This window comes from Ictidomys tridecemlineatus, chromosome 6 (genome assembly GCF_052094955.1).
Source record: "Ictidomys tridecemlineatus isolate mIctTri1 chromosome 6, mIctTri1.hap1, whole genome shotgun sequence".
Classification (NCBI taxonomy): domain Eukaryota; kingdom Metazoa; phylum Chordata; class Mammalia; order Rodentia; family Sciuridae; genus Ictidomys; species Ictidomys tridecemlineatus.
The window spans coordinates 57474849-57491933 of record NC_135482.1 but is presented as its reverse complement, the minus strand read 5'-3'; the positions used below and the strand labels follow the sequence as shown (position 1 = coordinate 57491933).

Below are 17085 nucleotides of genomic sequence, written 5' to 3'. Positions count from 1 at the left end.
TTGTGGTGACACATGCCTGTAACCCCAGATACTCAAGAGGCAGTGGCAGAAAGATGACAACTTAGAAGCCAGCCTGGTAAAGCTTGGAGAAACTGATGTCTGGGAAGAGGTATCCAGCATCAGATGTTAAGCACCTTCAAATAATTTTGTCACTTAGCACTCTTTCACTCACTCTGCCTTCTGGCTTTGTCCACGGTCATACTTGAAGATGACCACCTCTGGATTTCTCCTCTTGTAACTTGCTGCCTTCAACTAAGACATCTGAAAACAGACCTCTCCCCATCCTCACCCATGCAACTTTGAGCCCCTTCTCAGGCATCTAAGATCCTGCAGGTCCAAAGGCATAGGTAGATATTCATAGCTCCAGATTCCTCTCTAAAACATAGTGGCCTCCATGGTTTTTGTTGTTGTTTTGGGTGGAATGAGGGATACTGGAAATACTGGGTATTGAACCCAGGGCCTACATGGTAGGCATATCCTCTACCAAAGAGCTACACCCCCATTCTCTTAAAAAACAAACAGGAGCTGGGGTTGTGGCTCAGCAGTAGAGCACTTGCCTAGCACGTGTGAGGCCCTGGGTTCAATCCTCAGCACCACATAAAAATAAATAAATAAAATAAAGGTATTGTGTCCAACTACAACTAAAAATAATAAATATTTTAAAATTTAAAAAAACAAACAAACCTTATTTTGAGGGCTGGGATTATGGCTCAGTGATAGAGCACTTGCCCAGCACATGTGAGGCACTGGGTTCGACCCTCAGCACTGCATAAAAATAAATCAACAAAATAAAAGCATTGTGTCCATCTACAACAACAACAAAAAAAAATTAATAAAATTTAAAAAAAAATAAACACTTTATTTTGAGATAGGATCTTGTTAAATTGTCCAGGTTTCTCAAATTTGCATCTTTCTGCTTTAACCTTGGGATGACACCAGGATGAAAGGTGTGCCACCCTGCCTGCTACTGTGCTGGGGCTCCCTCATTATTTTGTTCTTCATTTTATGTTAATTAATTTATTGGTTTATTAATTATTTTGGGAGGTACTGGGGATCGAACCCAGAGCACTCTACCACTGAGCTACATCCCTAGCCCATTAAATTTTTTGTTTTGAGACAGCGTCTTGCTAAATTGCCAGGCTGGCCTCAAACTTGCAATTCTCCTCTCTCAGCGTCATTAGTGGCCAGGATTGCAGGTGTGTACCACTAAGTCTGGATCCTCATGTCTTCTTCTTTAGCTACCTCTGGCAGATGGGGCTCTTTTGGACTCAGGTTCTTCATCTTCTCCCTTTTGGGCTCTCTGTGCTCCCACCAAGGTTGACTCTTGTGGCTGTCACCCCTTCCCTCAGGAGTCTGCTTTTGCCCTGATCCTTTGGTCTGCCTTCTCAGGGGCTCCCTTGGCATCTCACAGTCTGTGGCCCTCTCCCTTTGTCTTTCCAGGGTACTGGTCTCTGTCCTATCGGTTCCTCTGCCCCTGTTCCCATCTCTATGTCCCCTCGTCTTTCTGGTCTGCTCTGTAGACCTCAGTCTTCCCTTGTTTAGCCGCACCTCTCTGGACATTCCTTATCTCTGTCTCCGATTCTCTCCACCCTAACTCTACCCATTCTCTTATTCTAACTAAGTCTCTCACCTCTGTCTAGTCCCATCCGACTCTTCTTTTCCCTCCTTTGTCTGTCTCTCTGTCTCTCTTACCTCTCTTCCTGTCTCTCTGGATTTGTCTCTTCTTCCCTTATCCCTCCAGTCTCTCCTAGGTCTCTCTGACTCTGACTTTCCCTCTATACCTACCCCCTCCCCCTCTCCTGTCTCTTCACCTTTCTCTGGGCCCTTGCTCCCTCGCTCCCTCCCTCTCTCTTTTCCTCCGCTCTCTCCGGCTCCCTCTCTCGCCTCGGATGACAGCGCTACCTCTTTTGTTGGCTCCGCAGCCAATCGCGGCCGCTGACGACACGGGGGCCGGGGCTATAAAGGGCCTGGCCCGGGCTCGGGCCCCCCCAGCCGCCCGCCCCGGCCGCTCGCCCGCCCCGCCCGCGCGCCCGCCGCCCCCGGCCCCCCCGGCCCCCCCTCGGCCGGGCAGCCCCCAATCCCGCGCCGCCCGGACCCCCTCCTCCTCCCTCCCTCTTCCCTCCGCCCCCTCCCTGCGGGACTCCGGCGTCCCCGCCCCCCAGTCCTCCTCCCCTCCCCTCCAGCATGGTGCTCGCGGCCCCGCTGCTGCTGGGCTTCCTGCTCCTCGCCCTGGAGCTGCGGCCCCGGGGGGAGGCGGCCGAGGGCCCCGCGGCGGCGGCGGCGGCGGCGGCGGCGGCGGCGGCGGCCGGGGCCGGGGGGGAGCGTTCCAGTCGGCCGGCCCCGTCCGTGGCGCCCGAGCCGGACGGCTGCCCCGTGTGCGTGTGGCGGCAGCATAGCCGCGAGCTGCGCCTGGAGAGCATCAAGTCGCAGATCCTAAGCAAACTGCGGCTCAAGGAGGCGCCCAACATCAGCCGAGAGGTGGTGAAGCAGCTGCTGCCCAAGGCGCCGCCGCTGCAGCAAATCCTGGACCTGCATGACTTCCAGGGCGACGCGCTGCAGCCCGAGGACTTCCTGGAGGAAGACGAGTACCACGCCACCACCGAGACCGTCATTAGCATGGCCCAGGAGAGTAAGTGGGCTTCGGGGCTCAAGCGGTGCGTTGCTGGCTCGGCTCTGGGAAGGGCGCCTCTGGCTTCCAAGCCGGGCGCTCCCGGCTGCTTCGGCCCGGAAGCGTTTTCTGCGAAAACTTGATGGATTAGGGACCTGGGGCTATTCCACAGAACTTTTTTCCAGCGGTGAAGCTGGGCAACGGAGTTGTATGCAGGCCCTGTTCCTGGAGGTGGGAGGGGGCAAACGCGACGGGTTGCAAGATACTGCCTCCCAACCCCGGTGTGCGAGAAAGACCCCCGTTAAAGGAGTCGGGGGCGGGGGGGAAGCTGAGGCCCGCAGCTTTGGGGACTAGGCAGACACTCTGTCCTGAAGGGCCACGGGTGGGGATGACTAGAGAACAGAATTGGGAGGCTCCCAGCTGGGCCGCAGTACTCTTGTGTCTTCCCATCGTCCTGGCACCAACTCCCCGCCCGATGCTCCGCAACGCGCCCACCCGGCTCCAAAGAACCGAGTGCCCCTCTCTGTCCCAGGAATAGGATCCCAGAACCCAGTGTTCCTCCTGGCAGCCCAGCTGGCACCCTTTTCTTCCTGAGCCGTGTCTCACACTGGGTATCCCAAGGGGCCAGGAAAACTGTCTTCTTGGTACCGACCGATCTCAAGATAACTCCATTGCGCTGGGGGCTTAAGGATAATCATTTGGTTACTTAAACCTCAGTGTTCCGTCCCTTATTCACCGGGCCCGATGGCAACTGGACTTGAGAGAGAGGAAGACCAAAGGGAGAATGAGAAAGAACTGGACAGGTTTTGGGGGAGACCCAGGCATCCGAGTCCCTGGCTTAAGGAAGCTGAATACTGAACACGTTAATAGACATGAGCTGCTTTGAAATTTTATGGCCTGGAAAATCCAGGCCAATACCACTACCCCCAACTCTATCTCTCCCTAAGGTCAGGTGACTCCCTCTTCCCCTCCCCCACTGAGTCTCCCCTGACTCTTCAACTCCAGGGAATCAAGCCCTCTCTTATTCCCTGGTGGTTTGGCAAGGTCCCCCACCCCCCAGTTTGGTTTATGGCTCTGAACAGAAGAGGGGGGAAACTGGTTTATTGGCAGATGGGTAATAAAAAGCTGGGGGCTGAGGGTCCTAGTGGCCCACATCCATAGGAGAGTCACAGGAACCCAGGTGTGCATCTGGGAGGTTTAGTACCTGGTAATGCCAAATGTGTTTCTGTAGAACTCAACAGTACTTAATCAGGACTGTAAAGAAAACTAACCAGGAAAACTAACTGGATTTGTGTGTGTATGTGTTTGTATGTGTATTTGTGTGCACGCTCACACAGGCGAGCTATGCACCCCGCACCAAGGGCTGGAGATCTAATCCTCGTTTCCTCAGTCTCCCTTCTGCTCCTTTTAAGACTTCTGCTTGTGGAAGCTGGGGTCAGTCTGAGATTGACCTAGGGCAGGGGTGGGGGTGGGGATTCTAGGAAACAGTAGTAGAAGAATTCTGATCAAGAGTTTGCTGGAAGAAGATGAAGGATACAGAGGGAAAAGATGCTCTGGTCTGTGTGGTATAGTGTGTGAGAATTCCCAGGATGGGTGACAGGGCCTTGGACTTCCCCTTGCTCCTCACTATGCCTAGCATTCCTTAGCTATAGGTCTGAGCTCAGAATTAGCTCTATAGTGGGGATGTGGGAAGTGAAGGGATCCTGCATGCATGGATGGGGCAATGAAGGTTAAGACTGAAGGAGGCACCAGCAGTTGGGGTCTCACCCCAACTTCCACTCTTGTGCCACCAACGCAGCACTTGGGTAACTAGGGAACTGGGTCTCCAGCCAGGTATTGTACGTCCCCTTTAAGAGCCTAGCTGAGCTCTTAAGAGAGGGAGGGGGAGTGGAGGGAGGGGGGAGGGAGAGAGGGGAAAAGGAAAAAGAGACTTTTATAGTCTAATCCCCAGGGACCCGCTTTAATAAGAGACTTGTGCTCTGCTAATCGGGGGAGGTGTTTGTCAGCAGAGATGGCCTCTGCTCCCCTCCCCCTGTCTCCCCTCCCCCAGCCTTCAACCCTAGACCCCAGCCCCCACCTCGCCTAGACTGCTTTGCTTGTCCTAGTTCCCTCTACCCTCTCAGGCTCTCCCACCCCAGCCTTCATCCTGGGAACCCAGCCCCCTGCCCTTCTGGGAGCCGAGCCCAGCCCCTCAGTTTCTCTCTCCTCCCCATACTGAGAGGCCCCTGCCCTCTCAGCCCAACCTCCTGCCCCTAGGCCTTCTAGCCTGGATTGGAAAAGGGTGTGTAGTTGGGGGTGGAAAGGGGAGGCCCTAAGTAAGGAGGGGGTTGGGCTTTTGCTGAAAATAGTGCAATGACCTCTCTCCCCTAGCAGCACCGCCTACTAAACCTGACCTGCTGCCTGCCACCAACCAGATCAATCCAACACATATGTGGCCCCCCTCCCTTTCCCATCAGAGCTGTTAAGGATTCTCTCAAGCCCCTTTCCCTCTATAGCTCTACCTGCTTATTCTTTGTTTCTCTCTCTCTACCTTTTGTGTCCTCTTATCTTTACCCCATCAGGTTTAGCTCCCTCCCACCTCTAACTTTTTAACTCCCACCCACTCCTTTCTACTCAACCCTGGTGTTCTCCAACTCCCAAACTTATTTCTTCTCACACCACAATCTTTCTACAACCTCCGTTTCTCTGCCTGTCTCTACTAACCTGATTTCATTCCTGGATCTTCTTGATTCTTACTTCCCTCACCTTCTCCAGTCTTTCCTGACTCTTCACCTTTCTCTTTACTTTCTCCCTATGTCCTGTCCCCTAGTAGTACTGACTAGTCTCCCATCCAGTGTAGAAGTGTATGAGGATTCCCTGGGATGGGCAATCCTTTATCTGAAGGAACCAAAGGATCAAGTGCCCAATCCCTCACCTTCAAATCTTAGGTCAGCTAAAGGTAGTAGGGTATGTTTAGAGTTTAGAAAACCAAACATTTATTGAGAAACTACTACTATTTTCACATTCTTTAATGCTTAGCACCTAAATCAAGAATCATTACTATCATACCAAGAAGTCTATGGGAAAGGTCAGATGAGGAGTCAAACAGTGGTTAAACCCACTTTAATGTAGCCAAGGACAGTTTAGGAAGAACTCTCAAGCACTTGCCTGTGTAACTGAAAATTGGGAGTTCATTCAGCATGTATTTATTGAATACTTCTTGGTATTATGGGAAGCACTAAAGCTACAGTGGTGAGTAAAATATATAGTGTCCACCCTCAAAATGAGTATCTTAATAGCAAGAAATAGACATTTCCTATGCCTAAATTTGGCATAATATGCTATTTGCATTGTTGCTTGTCATTCCAGAGCTCACCAGTAGCTTCCTTGCTCCAGCTACTCTCCTAATCTCTGAATTTCCATTCCCCAAGCCCCACTCTATTACATCATTACTGAAGCTCCAGCCAGTAGGATAAATGGGAGGACTAACAGAACATTGCACCTCAGAGAAACAAGGAAGACGATGATGCAGAGGACTTTGTGTATTATGACCTAAAATATGAAGATTACAAAGAACTTTCTTCCTATCCTATTCAGAAGGTCCTCCTCTCCTGGAGTGAAGTGGGAGAGTGTTCATGGATGTTAAGTCCTCCATGACTACACAGAATGTTACGTGGGTATAATACCTAAGGGCCTACCTGGACTTCTGCATCATAACTATAAGGGACTGGAAAAGCTCATTCCAGATTCTTCTTATCTAGAATGAGAATGGTCATTCTTGAGAAACATGATTCAGGGCATTCCCAAACTATCAAAGAGATTAGGAAATGGAACTGGAAGAAGCTGGGAGCACAGGGATATATTGAGCATCATCTTTAATCCCCAAGGTTTAATTTATGGTCCAGAACAAGGGGAAAAAGGTCAAGATGTGAAGTTGGGATACTGAACCTCTGTAGACTTGCTGGTGGTCCTGGACCAAAAAAAACACAAAAGGAATATCAGGGGAGAAAAAGCTACTGAATTTTGTTTGTCGTGCAAGGGATTGAACCCAGGACTTCATACATGCCAGGCACTTCCTCCACCACTGAGCTACATACATCCCAATCCCTTTTTTCCCCTAAGTTTTGAGACAGGGTCTTGCTAAGTTGCTAAGGCTGATCTTAGACTTGCCATCCTCCTGCCTTAGCCTTCTTGAGTAGCTGGTATTACAAGTGTGCACCAACTGTACCCTGCTGATTATAGATGATATGGTATGTTGAATTGTTTTGTTTTTGTGGTGTTGGGGATTGAACCCAGGGCCTTGTGAATGAAGGTAAGCATTCTACCAACTGAGCTATATCCCCAGCCCGAATTATTATTTCTGATGCTTTGGGAAAGTAGGAAGAAACACAATTTTTCCCTCCCTCAAAATCTGAAGCACTAATGGTGGTGATGATGAGAAAGCAGCTAAGGAAACTTCTTTTTAGGAGAAAAGGAATGAGGAGTCAGATGCATAGGATATGCTTGGGTGGTTTCATTCTGGTGCTACTGGGATGACACAAGCCTAGTTTTCAATTCTGGTTTAGTTTATAAGATAAATTTAGCCTACATTCCTTCTGGACCCTGAGTTATATTCTCTGAGGCCACCTTTTTTTTTTTTTTTGCCGGGGGGATGCCAGGTTCCACCTGCCCATCAGACAAATCAGCAGAAATGGGGCAAGGTAACAGCAGGTGTGGTAAGAGGTATGGCTTCTATGAAGAGCTTAAAGATTCAGAAAAAGTTGGAGCCTTACATTCTGGGAATAGTTGGGGAAAGGGAAGGGAGAATTCCCTGATAATTACCTTTACAGGTTAAAATGTAGAGGGGAACCTGTGTATTAGAATAAGTAAATGGACTAGGGAATTGGTACAGATTAGTAAAGACTGATAGAGCCCTCATCCAAAGTGAGGAGGCAGTTTTCAGTACCTGAAACCCCATAGGGATAATCCATAAGATAGTCACAGGAGAAGGGCAAAAGCTGAAACACTCAGGCTGAGGAGTCCAAACTGCCAATGCCATCCAGGGCTGCTGATCCTTTCTACAAATACCCTTTGCTGATGTTGTGCTCCCTTCTCTCTTATCAGCGGATCCTGCAGTGCAGACAGATGGCAGTCCTCTCTGTTGCCATTTCCACTTCAGCCCCAAGGTGATGTTCACAAAGGTACTGAAGGCACAGCTGTGGGTGTACCTTCGGCCTGTGCCCCGCCCAGCCACAGTCTACCTGCAGATCTTGCGACTGAAACCCCTAACTGGGGAAGGGACCGCAGGGGGAGGGGGTGGAGGCCGCCGTCACATCCGTATCCGTTCACTCAAGATTGAGCTGCACTCGCGCTCCGGCCACTGGCAGAGCATCGACTTCAAGCAAGTGCTACACAGCTGGTTCCGCCAGCCACAGAGCAACTGGGGCATCGAGATCAACGCCTTTGATCCCAGTGGCACAGACCTGGCTGTCACATCCCTGGGGCCAGGAGCTGAGGGGCTGGTGAGCAGGGGGCCTGAAGTGGTGGTGGATATGTGTATCCTGGCCCTGAGGAGGTGGGGATGTTAGAAAAAGTAGACCAGGAACATAAAGGGAGGTGGGGACCAGTATTACTTCTCAGGCCAGGAGCTGATTCTAGATGAGTTTGAGGATGGGGTGGCAACTGTCACTTTTCAGGGAACCAAGCCAGGCAGCAGCTGAAAACTGGATTTGGGGTAAAGGTGTCAGATAATGGAACCCAAAAACTGGACATTGATGAGGCCCTGAGCCAAGGGGCTGATGAAGGTCAGGTTGCCAGGACAAAGAACTAGGGAAGGCTGAGTTGAGAGATGTAGATGGCAAGAAAAGTGAGTTGAAGATAAGGTGGGGTGGGTGGGGCAATGGAAAAGCCAAGAAGTCAATGGTTTCTGTTCTGAAGCCACTATTGAGAGGCAGATTGGGGGGGTGGGGGACAGGGAAGAACTTTTCAGGGCTATGTCACATCTCTTTCCCCTCTCCCTGACCTTCAGCATCCTTTCATGGAGCTTCGAGTCCTAGAGAACACAAAACGGTCCCGGCGGAACCTAGGCCTGGATTGTGATGAGCATTCAAGCGAGTCCCGCTGCTGCCGATATCCCCTCACAGTGGACTTTGAGGCTTTTGGTTGGGACTGGATCATCGCACCTAAGCGCTACAAGGCCAACTACTGCTCCGGCCAATGCGAGTACATGTTCATGCAAAAGTATCCGCATACCCACTTGGTGCAACAGGCCAATCCGAGAGGCTCTGCTGGGCCCTGCTGCACCCCTACCAAGATGTCCCCAATCAACATGCTCTACTTCAATGACAAGCAGCAGATTATCTACGGCAAGATCCCTGGCATGGTGGTGGATCGTTGTGGCTGCTCCTAAGGTGGGGGACAGTGGATGCCTTCCCCACAGACCCTACCCTGAGACCCCAGCCCTGGCCCCCATCTCCCCAAGCCCTAGAGCTCCCTCCACCTCTTCCCACGAACATCACACCTTGTTCCCTGACCAAGCAGTGTGCAATACAACAGAGGGAGGCAGGTGGGGGTTGAGGGACAAGGGGTTGGGGAAACAGGAAAGGAGGGACAGACATAGTTAGGGTGGAGTGTTTGATGTTTGCAGGTAAGAAGGTTTGGCAAGAAGACAGAGAGATGTAGAGACAGAAGTACAGAGGGATAGAGACAGGAACAAACAGCAACATTGAGAAGGCAAAGGAATAGAGAAGAGACAAGAGACTAGGCAGAGACAAACAATGAGAAAGAGACAGAAATGGAGTAATAAATGAAAGCCCCACACCAAGCCTCCTTTCTTCCACTGGCAAGGTGAGGGGCTTGGTATAGTTTGGGGAGATCCCCTGACTATCCAGTAGGAGAGGAAATAAAAAATCCATTCTTAGCATCTTCCCTCTCCCCCTACAACAATAACCAGGGGAAGGGAAGCAAGGGCAGGGGCAAAAGTAAGGATTTGGGAATTTTATTTATTTATTTATTGTGACTTTTCTTTGTTTTTTCTTTTTATTTTTGGGTACTTGGCTTTACTGGAATAGGAGGGCCCCTGCCCACTATGCCCCATTTGTCCCTTATGCCCCAAACCCTGCTCTTCCCCAATACCCACCCACTTAAGCACTTGTATAAAGCCTCCAGGGTTGGGAATGGGAGTAAAGGGCAAGAGGGCTGATATATGTGTTTCTAACCCATAAGCAACCTAACTAACCAAATGGGTTGAACTAAGTGGCCATGGAAATAGTACAAGATTGGCGTTTAAGAGCTGAGGGAGGGGAAGTCCTCAACATCCAGGATCTATGAGAGCGCCACTAAACTAACCCTCAGACCCACCTTCTCCAAGGTATTGATTTAGCCAGAGGGTATAGCCTGTTTATGCCCAAATTACCCTCAGCCGAGAGAGACCAAAGAGCCTGTGGAATGCCCCTGTTCCCAGCCTCTATCTTCAGGTCAATAAAAGAGTAGAGACCCCAAAGTTCCCCAGGTCTGGGTAAGATTATAAAGGGTCAAGAAAGGAATAATAAGGAGGCTGAAGGTTACAGGGCATTTGAATCCAAATCACTGCTCTGGGCTAGGGAATAGAATCTGTAGACCAAGGTGGAAGGGATTCTGGAAGGGGGACATTTTAGTCCCCCACCCCCCAAAGCTCAGGGTGGAAGGAGGGAGAAAAAGGGAGCAGAGTGTCTATATAATTTTTAATCTTTTATTTTTGGAGTATAGAAGTACCTGGAAGCAGGGAGGGGATAGTACAGTGGGGAAAGGCATCTGACAAGGCCAGTTGACAGCAAAGAATGGGAAGGAAGGAGATTCCCTGGTTTGAAAGGCTAGGAAGCAGGCAGAAAGTAGTTGCCACTTCATCTCACTAGCTGGGCCAATTCATTCCTCCCATAATCCTGACTCACTCTCCTCTGGACTCACTGTGCCTCAGTTTCTTCCCCTCGATGGAATGAGAAATAGCAGCACCCGCCACAGCCAAGAGATGAATTCTGAGCACTTACCACGGGCACTTTATGGACATAAAATACCTCTCGCTGTGGGACAAGATAACCAGGGCACCAGAGTAGTGGTGAAGATATGTGAGGCTTAGAGGAGTCACAGGCTTCAGAGAGTACAAGTTCCCCTGCCTCCCAGATGGACAGTGCCTGAAGCCAAGGAGTTGAGAATCTCCACACCCTATCCATACCTCACCAGCAGATCTCTTGGCTCCAGGCAAGAGCCTAAGGATGTCAGGAAAGCAGGGGGTGGGCTGGGGGGGGATGTGGAGACCTACAGCAAAATGGTACTCTTAAGTAGAGCCAGCAGTTATGGTCTGGTAGAAACAGTACTGAACTGAAGTAAAGCCTGAGGTGGAGAGCAGACCTGGAAGGCTTATTCTTCCTGAGCACATGTCTCTCCTGCTTGGACCAGACCACTGAAGGGGCAAATGTATGGTGACCATGCTTGGGAAGGTGATGCTGGTGAAATTTAGTATCTTACTTCTATTCTCATAGTGAGAAAATGAGATAAGGTATTTCAGTAGAGGAATGAACAGGGACTGTCAAGCTTTTCAACTCACCTTCCATATTGCAGCTATTTTAACCCCAAGTCTTTCCTCTCTGGCCCTATTCTTCACCCTTCTGCCCCAGTCTTGGAGAACAAGACACACCTGACCATTCACATTTCTTTGGTGGAAGGAGAGGAGCAGAAAAGTGAAGAATAGCACATGCTTCCCTGCAAGGTCAAATACCTCTTGATCTTGGACAGGGTGGGGACTGGGCAATAAACATTAGGTAACTTCCCTCTACAAAATCTAAACAGCTAGGGCATTAAACTTGGGGGACACTTAAAAAATTGCCCTTTAATACCACCAAATAAAGACCTTTGCAGAGTCAGGAAAGCAGTCATTTCTCCTAGGAATATAAATCTGAGTTGAAATTGCAGTCCCCTGTTCCTCCCTATCCCCAAAGAGGCATGGGATAGAAAAGCTTGGAGACAACCCAGCAACCCAGTGGGGGCTGGCACCCTTCCCCCACCTTATGTGTGTGGACCTGGCCAGTGCCCCTCGGAACATATCATTACTGGTGTAATTATTTACTTTGTGTATTTGTTACATCGTGTGTGATTGCCTTTGTTTGTTAAGGGTGTCTGAGGAGTATGGGGCTGACTGGGGCACTGGAATGCCAGGAAAGGACTTCTTCACTGAGATCAAGGCTTCCTTGAGGGAACCACTGCAAAAAGGCCATCAGGTAGTTTTCAAGTTATGTGACAGAGGGCAAAGATGGCCATAGGGTGCTCTGAGTTTTGGGATGGTCACATGACACAATCCAGCACTTGAACCTGAAAAAAGAAAAATAAAAGCAGTCAAAGAGTTTAGAAATCAGTGCCAAGCTCTTCTCCCTAATCAAGCGCGACATTTATACTTGGGAGACCAGGAATTGAAGAGGATCTAAGAGAGGAAACCTTTTGCTCTAGGACTAAGAAGATGGGGTCCTTGGAGCAAGAGGAAAACCACTACGGATCTGGGTGTGTGGTGTACACTTGTAACCCCAGCAACTCAAGAGGCAGAGGCTGAAAGATCGCAAGTTTGCAGCCAGCCTCATCAATTTAACAAGACCCTGCTTCAAAATTTAAAAAAAAAAAAAAAAAGGACTGGGGATGTATGTGGCTCAGTGGTAGAACACCCCTGGGTTCAATCCATGGTAATGCAAACAACAATAAAACACAAAAGTGCTTGTGGGATGAGGGTTGGGATATGTAGTCCAAGACAGATGGACAGAGGATGAGAAAGGAAGGGGAGTTCCTTTCTCTGGAGAGCTTGATTCAAAACAGTCCCCCAGATTATAAAACTCTCCCAGCCTTCATAGAATAGGAAATCTGAAGTTTTCTTAAGATAATCCAGCTAATGTCTGCTATTTACAGTCCCTACTCCTAGGTTTCCTCAACAGTTTCACCAAAATTCATGAAACAAACTGACAGTTGTTTGCTTTGTCTGCAAAAAAAGTGATTAAGCATTTCAAACAATCTTTGAGCCCACTATACCTAGAGGGCAATTTCCAGGATGTTACAAGTTGGGGGTGGCAAAACAACCTTGCCTGACAAATAATAACATAAGGAAAGCTCCTGTGACACCAGCAAGATCCAGAACAGGCAGCAAAGATACTAAGGGTTCAGTGTGCCATCATGCTTTCCCTGCCTTGTTCATTCTACTACCAGACTAACCCCAACCTATACCAACTACAAAACAAGTTGAGACTGGGCAAGTAACTACAGTGTTGTACACTGTATCATCCCTTAGGGAACTGCTTTATCTACAGTTCTATCCCTAGCTTTTGGCCGGAGTCAAAATGGTTTTCCCCTCACTACTCAAAGGAATACAGAAGAAATTGTAAGATGAGTTTTAAGTCTTTTCTCCTTTTCCCCAAACACCCTCCAAGAAGTGCATCAGGAGCTATCCTATCATTAGTCTTTGCCAAGTTTTCGTATGTGAGGGGCATGCCCCAAGCTAATAAACAGCAAGCAGTGTAACATTTAGTCTCTGGTGGATAGTGGGGCAGAAGTAGGAAAGTCAATGCTCCAGGTGACAATGTTAACTTTCCTACCCATAAGCTGAGGATTAAGAGAAGAACTGGAACTCTTCCCCCATCTTTCTAGTCTCCAAACTCCCAAATACAATTGCATAAGCATACACAGGCCCAAACTCACCCCCCATTCTTTATCTAGAATCTGTTCAAGTGGGGAAAAAAAGTGTTCTTATCCTACTTTTATTTTACCCTTATAAAATTAAGAGCTAATATTTTTTCAATGATTATTAAGCATAAACTATGCTAAGCAAATTATGCCAAGTTCATAATATGAAAGTATTAATTTTCACAGCAACCTTCATAATACTGATAGAGTCTGGAGAGAGTCACAGAATTAAGTAATTTGCCCAGGGTCATAGAGCTAGTGTGACAGAATAAGAGATTAAACCTAAATAGTTACACATACATTATACTCTATTAATAGTGATATAAGAGAAAACAAAATACAGGGACAATAGAGAGGAAAGAGATGACAAAGGGTCTGCAAAGGAATGCAACCTTTTATTTTCAGTCCTCTTGGAGGAAAAAACAAGAAGAATCTGGAAACAGCAAGAGAAAGGGAGATCAGAATGTGTGTATGTGTGGGGGGACTTTAATAATCAGAAGTGGCAATGCCTGTCAGAGGCCTCATGTAAGAGAACAGGGAAGCAAAGTACAATGATACACACCTGTAATCCCAGCTACTCAGGAAACTTGAGTCTGAAGGATCCAAATTCGAGGCCTGGGCAACTTAGTGAGACCCTATCTCAAAATTTAAAAAGGCTAGGGATGTAGCTTGGTGGTAAAGTGCCCTTGGGTTCAATCCTCAATACTGGAGGGGGGCGGGGAGCAGAGAAAGGTATTCTCTCCTAAGTTCCTCGCTACCCCATCTGTTTCTCTTGTTAGACACAGCAAGAGGACTCAGCTCTACACTAAGAAGAGGTCTGGCACAGTGGGGTATATTCATAGTCCCAGCTACTCAGTAGGCTACAGCAGGAGAGTCTGAGGCCAGCATGGGCAACACAGGCAACATAGAGTAATACTGTCTCAAAATACAAAAACAACAAAACACCAAGAAGATCTGCCCTTATTCACCCCTTCCTTCCTATAGCCTTTGCCCACACTGAAAGTTTTAGTCTTCTGGGGGGAAGGGCAGCTTAGGGTGATGGTGGTGAAGACAATGATCCTAGAGAACCATAAAAAGGTACAGATTTACAGCTAAGGAAGCTTGTTCTCTCTACAGCTTTTATAGACTCCCTCATTAAGAGCCTCCAGGTATGCGGAGAATGCCACAGCTTTACAGCAAGGAAAAGACTGGAGTCAGCTAACTACAGGAGTGAGACTCAGGGATAAGAAGGAAGGAAAGGTATTTGGATCCCAGATAAGAATTATAAGCCTAGGTGTCTATTCTGTTAGGCAAACAAAAAAGACTTTTTTTTTTTTTGGTGCTGGGAATTGAACCCAGGGCCTCAGCATTCTACCGACTGTGCTATATCCCCAGCCTTGGACTTACTGTTTTAAATTCGGGGGGGGGGGGGGATCCTAATTTTGAGCATTCTATACTATTCATGCTCAAAAAGTTATGTGTGAAATGACTGCACTGAGACAGAAAGAGAACATGGTGGTCAGCCTTGGAGGTTATAGTCTTTTGACTGACATAGGAAAACATGGCATCAAAGATCTGAGGAAGTTGGGCATGGTGGTACATGCCAGTAATCACAGCAACTCAGGAAGAAGGATCACAAATTCAAGGCCAGTCTTGGCAATTTAGAGAATCCCATCTCAAAAACTAAAAAGGGTTGGGGATGCAGTTCCGTGGCAGAATGCTCTTGGGTTCAAACCCCAGTACCACTAAATAATAAATAAGTGGGGAGTGAAGAATTGAGCTAAGTAAAGAGAATGATGAAGTGTAAAGAGTAAAGAATCTAGCGAATAAGGCTGAATACATTTCTTTCTGTAAGGTTGTAAAGACTAAACAGAAAAAGTGAAGAAAATTTCTGAGGGACCCAATGCTCTGTTCCATTATTAGCATCTACCCTATTCCTCCTTTTTAAAAAACCATCCTAGAGTAAGAAATCCTTATTGAATCTATAATCTTATATTACAAAACTGAATAATTCTCTTGGTTGTTTTCAGATGAAGGCATAGGAGAGACAGAGAAAAAAAAAAAGCTAGTTCTGAGATTAGAGCCTGAAGTCAAGAAAGGGAGGCAAACAGAACAGACTAACAGGAAGGGAGGGAAAGTCACTCCATGTATAAGGTTTATTTGGTTGAGGATATGACAAAAATTTAACCAACTTTCCTTCTTGTTCATTTCTCCAGAATCTCAAATGGGGCAAAATTCACAAAAAAATGGGCAACCTTTGGATCTGTCCTCCAAGGTACAGTTTTCTTAAAATATCCAACTTTGGTCCCTTGTCACTAACTATAGACTTGACAGAAATAAAAGAGATTCTTAATGTTACAAAGTTTTGAAAAAATTATAACCTTTCTACTGATCACAAAAACAAGCAGGTTTTCACAGAATTAAAAAAGACAAAGATTACAAAACAACAGCAATGTAAGAGTTAATAATGGGAGAAAATCTTTAAGTAAGATACCAGGCTTGTAAATTTTATAATCCTACCTCACCAAAAAAACAAACAAACAAACAAAAACTTCTATAGATGTCCAAATATAATGCTTAAGAGGAGACACCCTACATCAACACATCTGAAAAGACTACCAAGTCTCAGATTTATAGGAAGCTTCAAATGCAAACAAGCAACCTGCTTGGGGAGAGTCAAACCTTTTCTAAGTAGGAAGCTCAGCAAGGAAAATGAATTTTAGTAATATCCAAGAAACATTACCACCAAAACTGCAATAGCATCCTTCTGCAACAGAAGAAGATAAACTAGCACAGGGCTTAACAAAAATCTAAGTAGAGTTGGGATATAGCTCAGTGGTATTGTGCTGGCCTTCCAGGTGCAAGATCCTAGGTTTAATCCCTGTCACTGAGCGGGGGGGAAAAAAGGTAGCATCCCATCCCATTGCTTATGTTCTCAATTATCTAATAATGTTTAATGTTTAACATTTTTTATATTCTTTCATACTTTGAATCCCTACATTTTCTTCTATCTCTGAGGAGCATCCAGCCCATCAATCTTCCTGAACTGCAAAACTAACAAGGTCCTACGCAGTGATTTGTTCTGGAACCAATTATCATGCCAGGCCACATGGAAAATAGGGTCCATCTTACTGTAAGAACTCTGGGCTCCATTTTATCCAACAACAGGACTTTGTTACTAGCTTATAGTAGGGAATTATAAATCATTAGTCCTTGTATTTATATTGTTTCTATCTCCTAAAACCTTCTATGCTCCCTCTATTTTATCTCTATGGGTCACTCCAACCTGCTAAAGCAAAGATTCAGGGAGTAACTTGACCTCTTTACAGAAGTTAATGAAGTAAAAGGATGCCTGTGAGTACAAGCAAAGGTAATAAATGGGCTTAAAGGGTAGACTCATACTCAACCTTGTCTTCTTTTCTAAGGGATAAAGACATTATGGCTAATTCCCCATAATATTTGCTCCCAAAACTCCCCTTATCTTACCTAATCTGGCTCCAAGAACTCATATGAGGAGCACCTAATAAAACACATTGTTCTCTTTTCTGTTTTTTTATTAACAAGCAAAATAATTAAAAACAAAACCACAACAACCTTAAAGTTGGAACAACAGTAAGTTAAACTGCTGCTGGAGTTCACTGATGTACCTGAGGTACATGCTCCCTCACTGCGAGGCAGGACGTAGGCACATGACTGTGCATTTAGGTATACATGTGACCAAGAAGAATCAGAAATGGAAACCACGGGAGAATGGAAAGCATCAAGAACTTTCATCACGCAATCCCAAAACGCTCTGCTCTTTTCCTCTTCTTTGCCTGTAAGGAAAAAGCAAGAAGAAAAAAATAGTA

At 47.1% G+C, this 17085-nt stretch overlaps 2 protein-coding genes across 6 annotated transcripts in view; one reads left to right on the top strand and one right to left on the bottom strand.

The window, feature by feature from the left end:
* The first annotated feature begins 2169 nt into the window (after nt 1-2169).
* Gdf11 (growth differentiation factor 11) lies at nt 2170-16778 on the top strand. Of its 4 annotated transcripts, XR_013440571.1 has the most exons (5): nt 2170-2629; nt 7691-8088; nt 8595-8976; nt 14375-14497; nt 15454-16778. XR_013440571.1 is itself a non-coding variant. In XM_078053354.1 (4 exons), exons 1-3 carry the CDS (start codon nt 2185-2187, stop codon nt 8973-8975), a joined length of 1224 nt encoding a protein of 407 aa, XP_077909480.1. In that variant the 5' UTR covers nt 2170-2184; the 3' UTR covers nt 8976; nt 15454-16778. The 4 variants fall into 4 exon arrangements, 3 of the variants coding, with proteins under 3 accessions (XP_077909480.1, XP_013218489.2, XP_077909481.1); XM_078053354.1 differs by lacking the exon at nt 14375-14497; XM_013363035.4 differs by having other exon boundaries at nt 14375-16778.
* Sarnp (SAP domain containing ribonucleoprotein) overlaps nt 10282-17085 on the bottom strand; it is a 54910-nt gene continuing 48106 nt past the window's right edge. The window contains exons 11-12 of one of the 2 annotated variants that reach the window (XR_257943.5): nt 16885-17052; nt 10282-11908 (exon numbers count right to left, since the gene is read on the bottom strand). Coding sequence is in view for 1 of the 2 variants with exons in the window: in XM_005335596.4 (XP_005335653.1) it covers nt 17011-17052 (42 nt within the window). In the remaining variant the exon portion in view is untranslated. Of the gene's footprint in view, nt 11909-16770; nt 17053-17085 lie in introns of those variants that run through there. The other variant, XM_005335596.4, reaches the window with a different exon arrangement.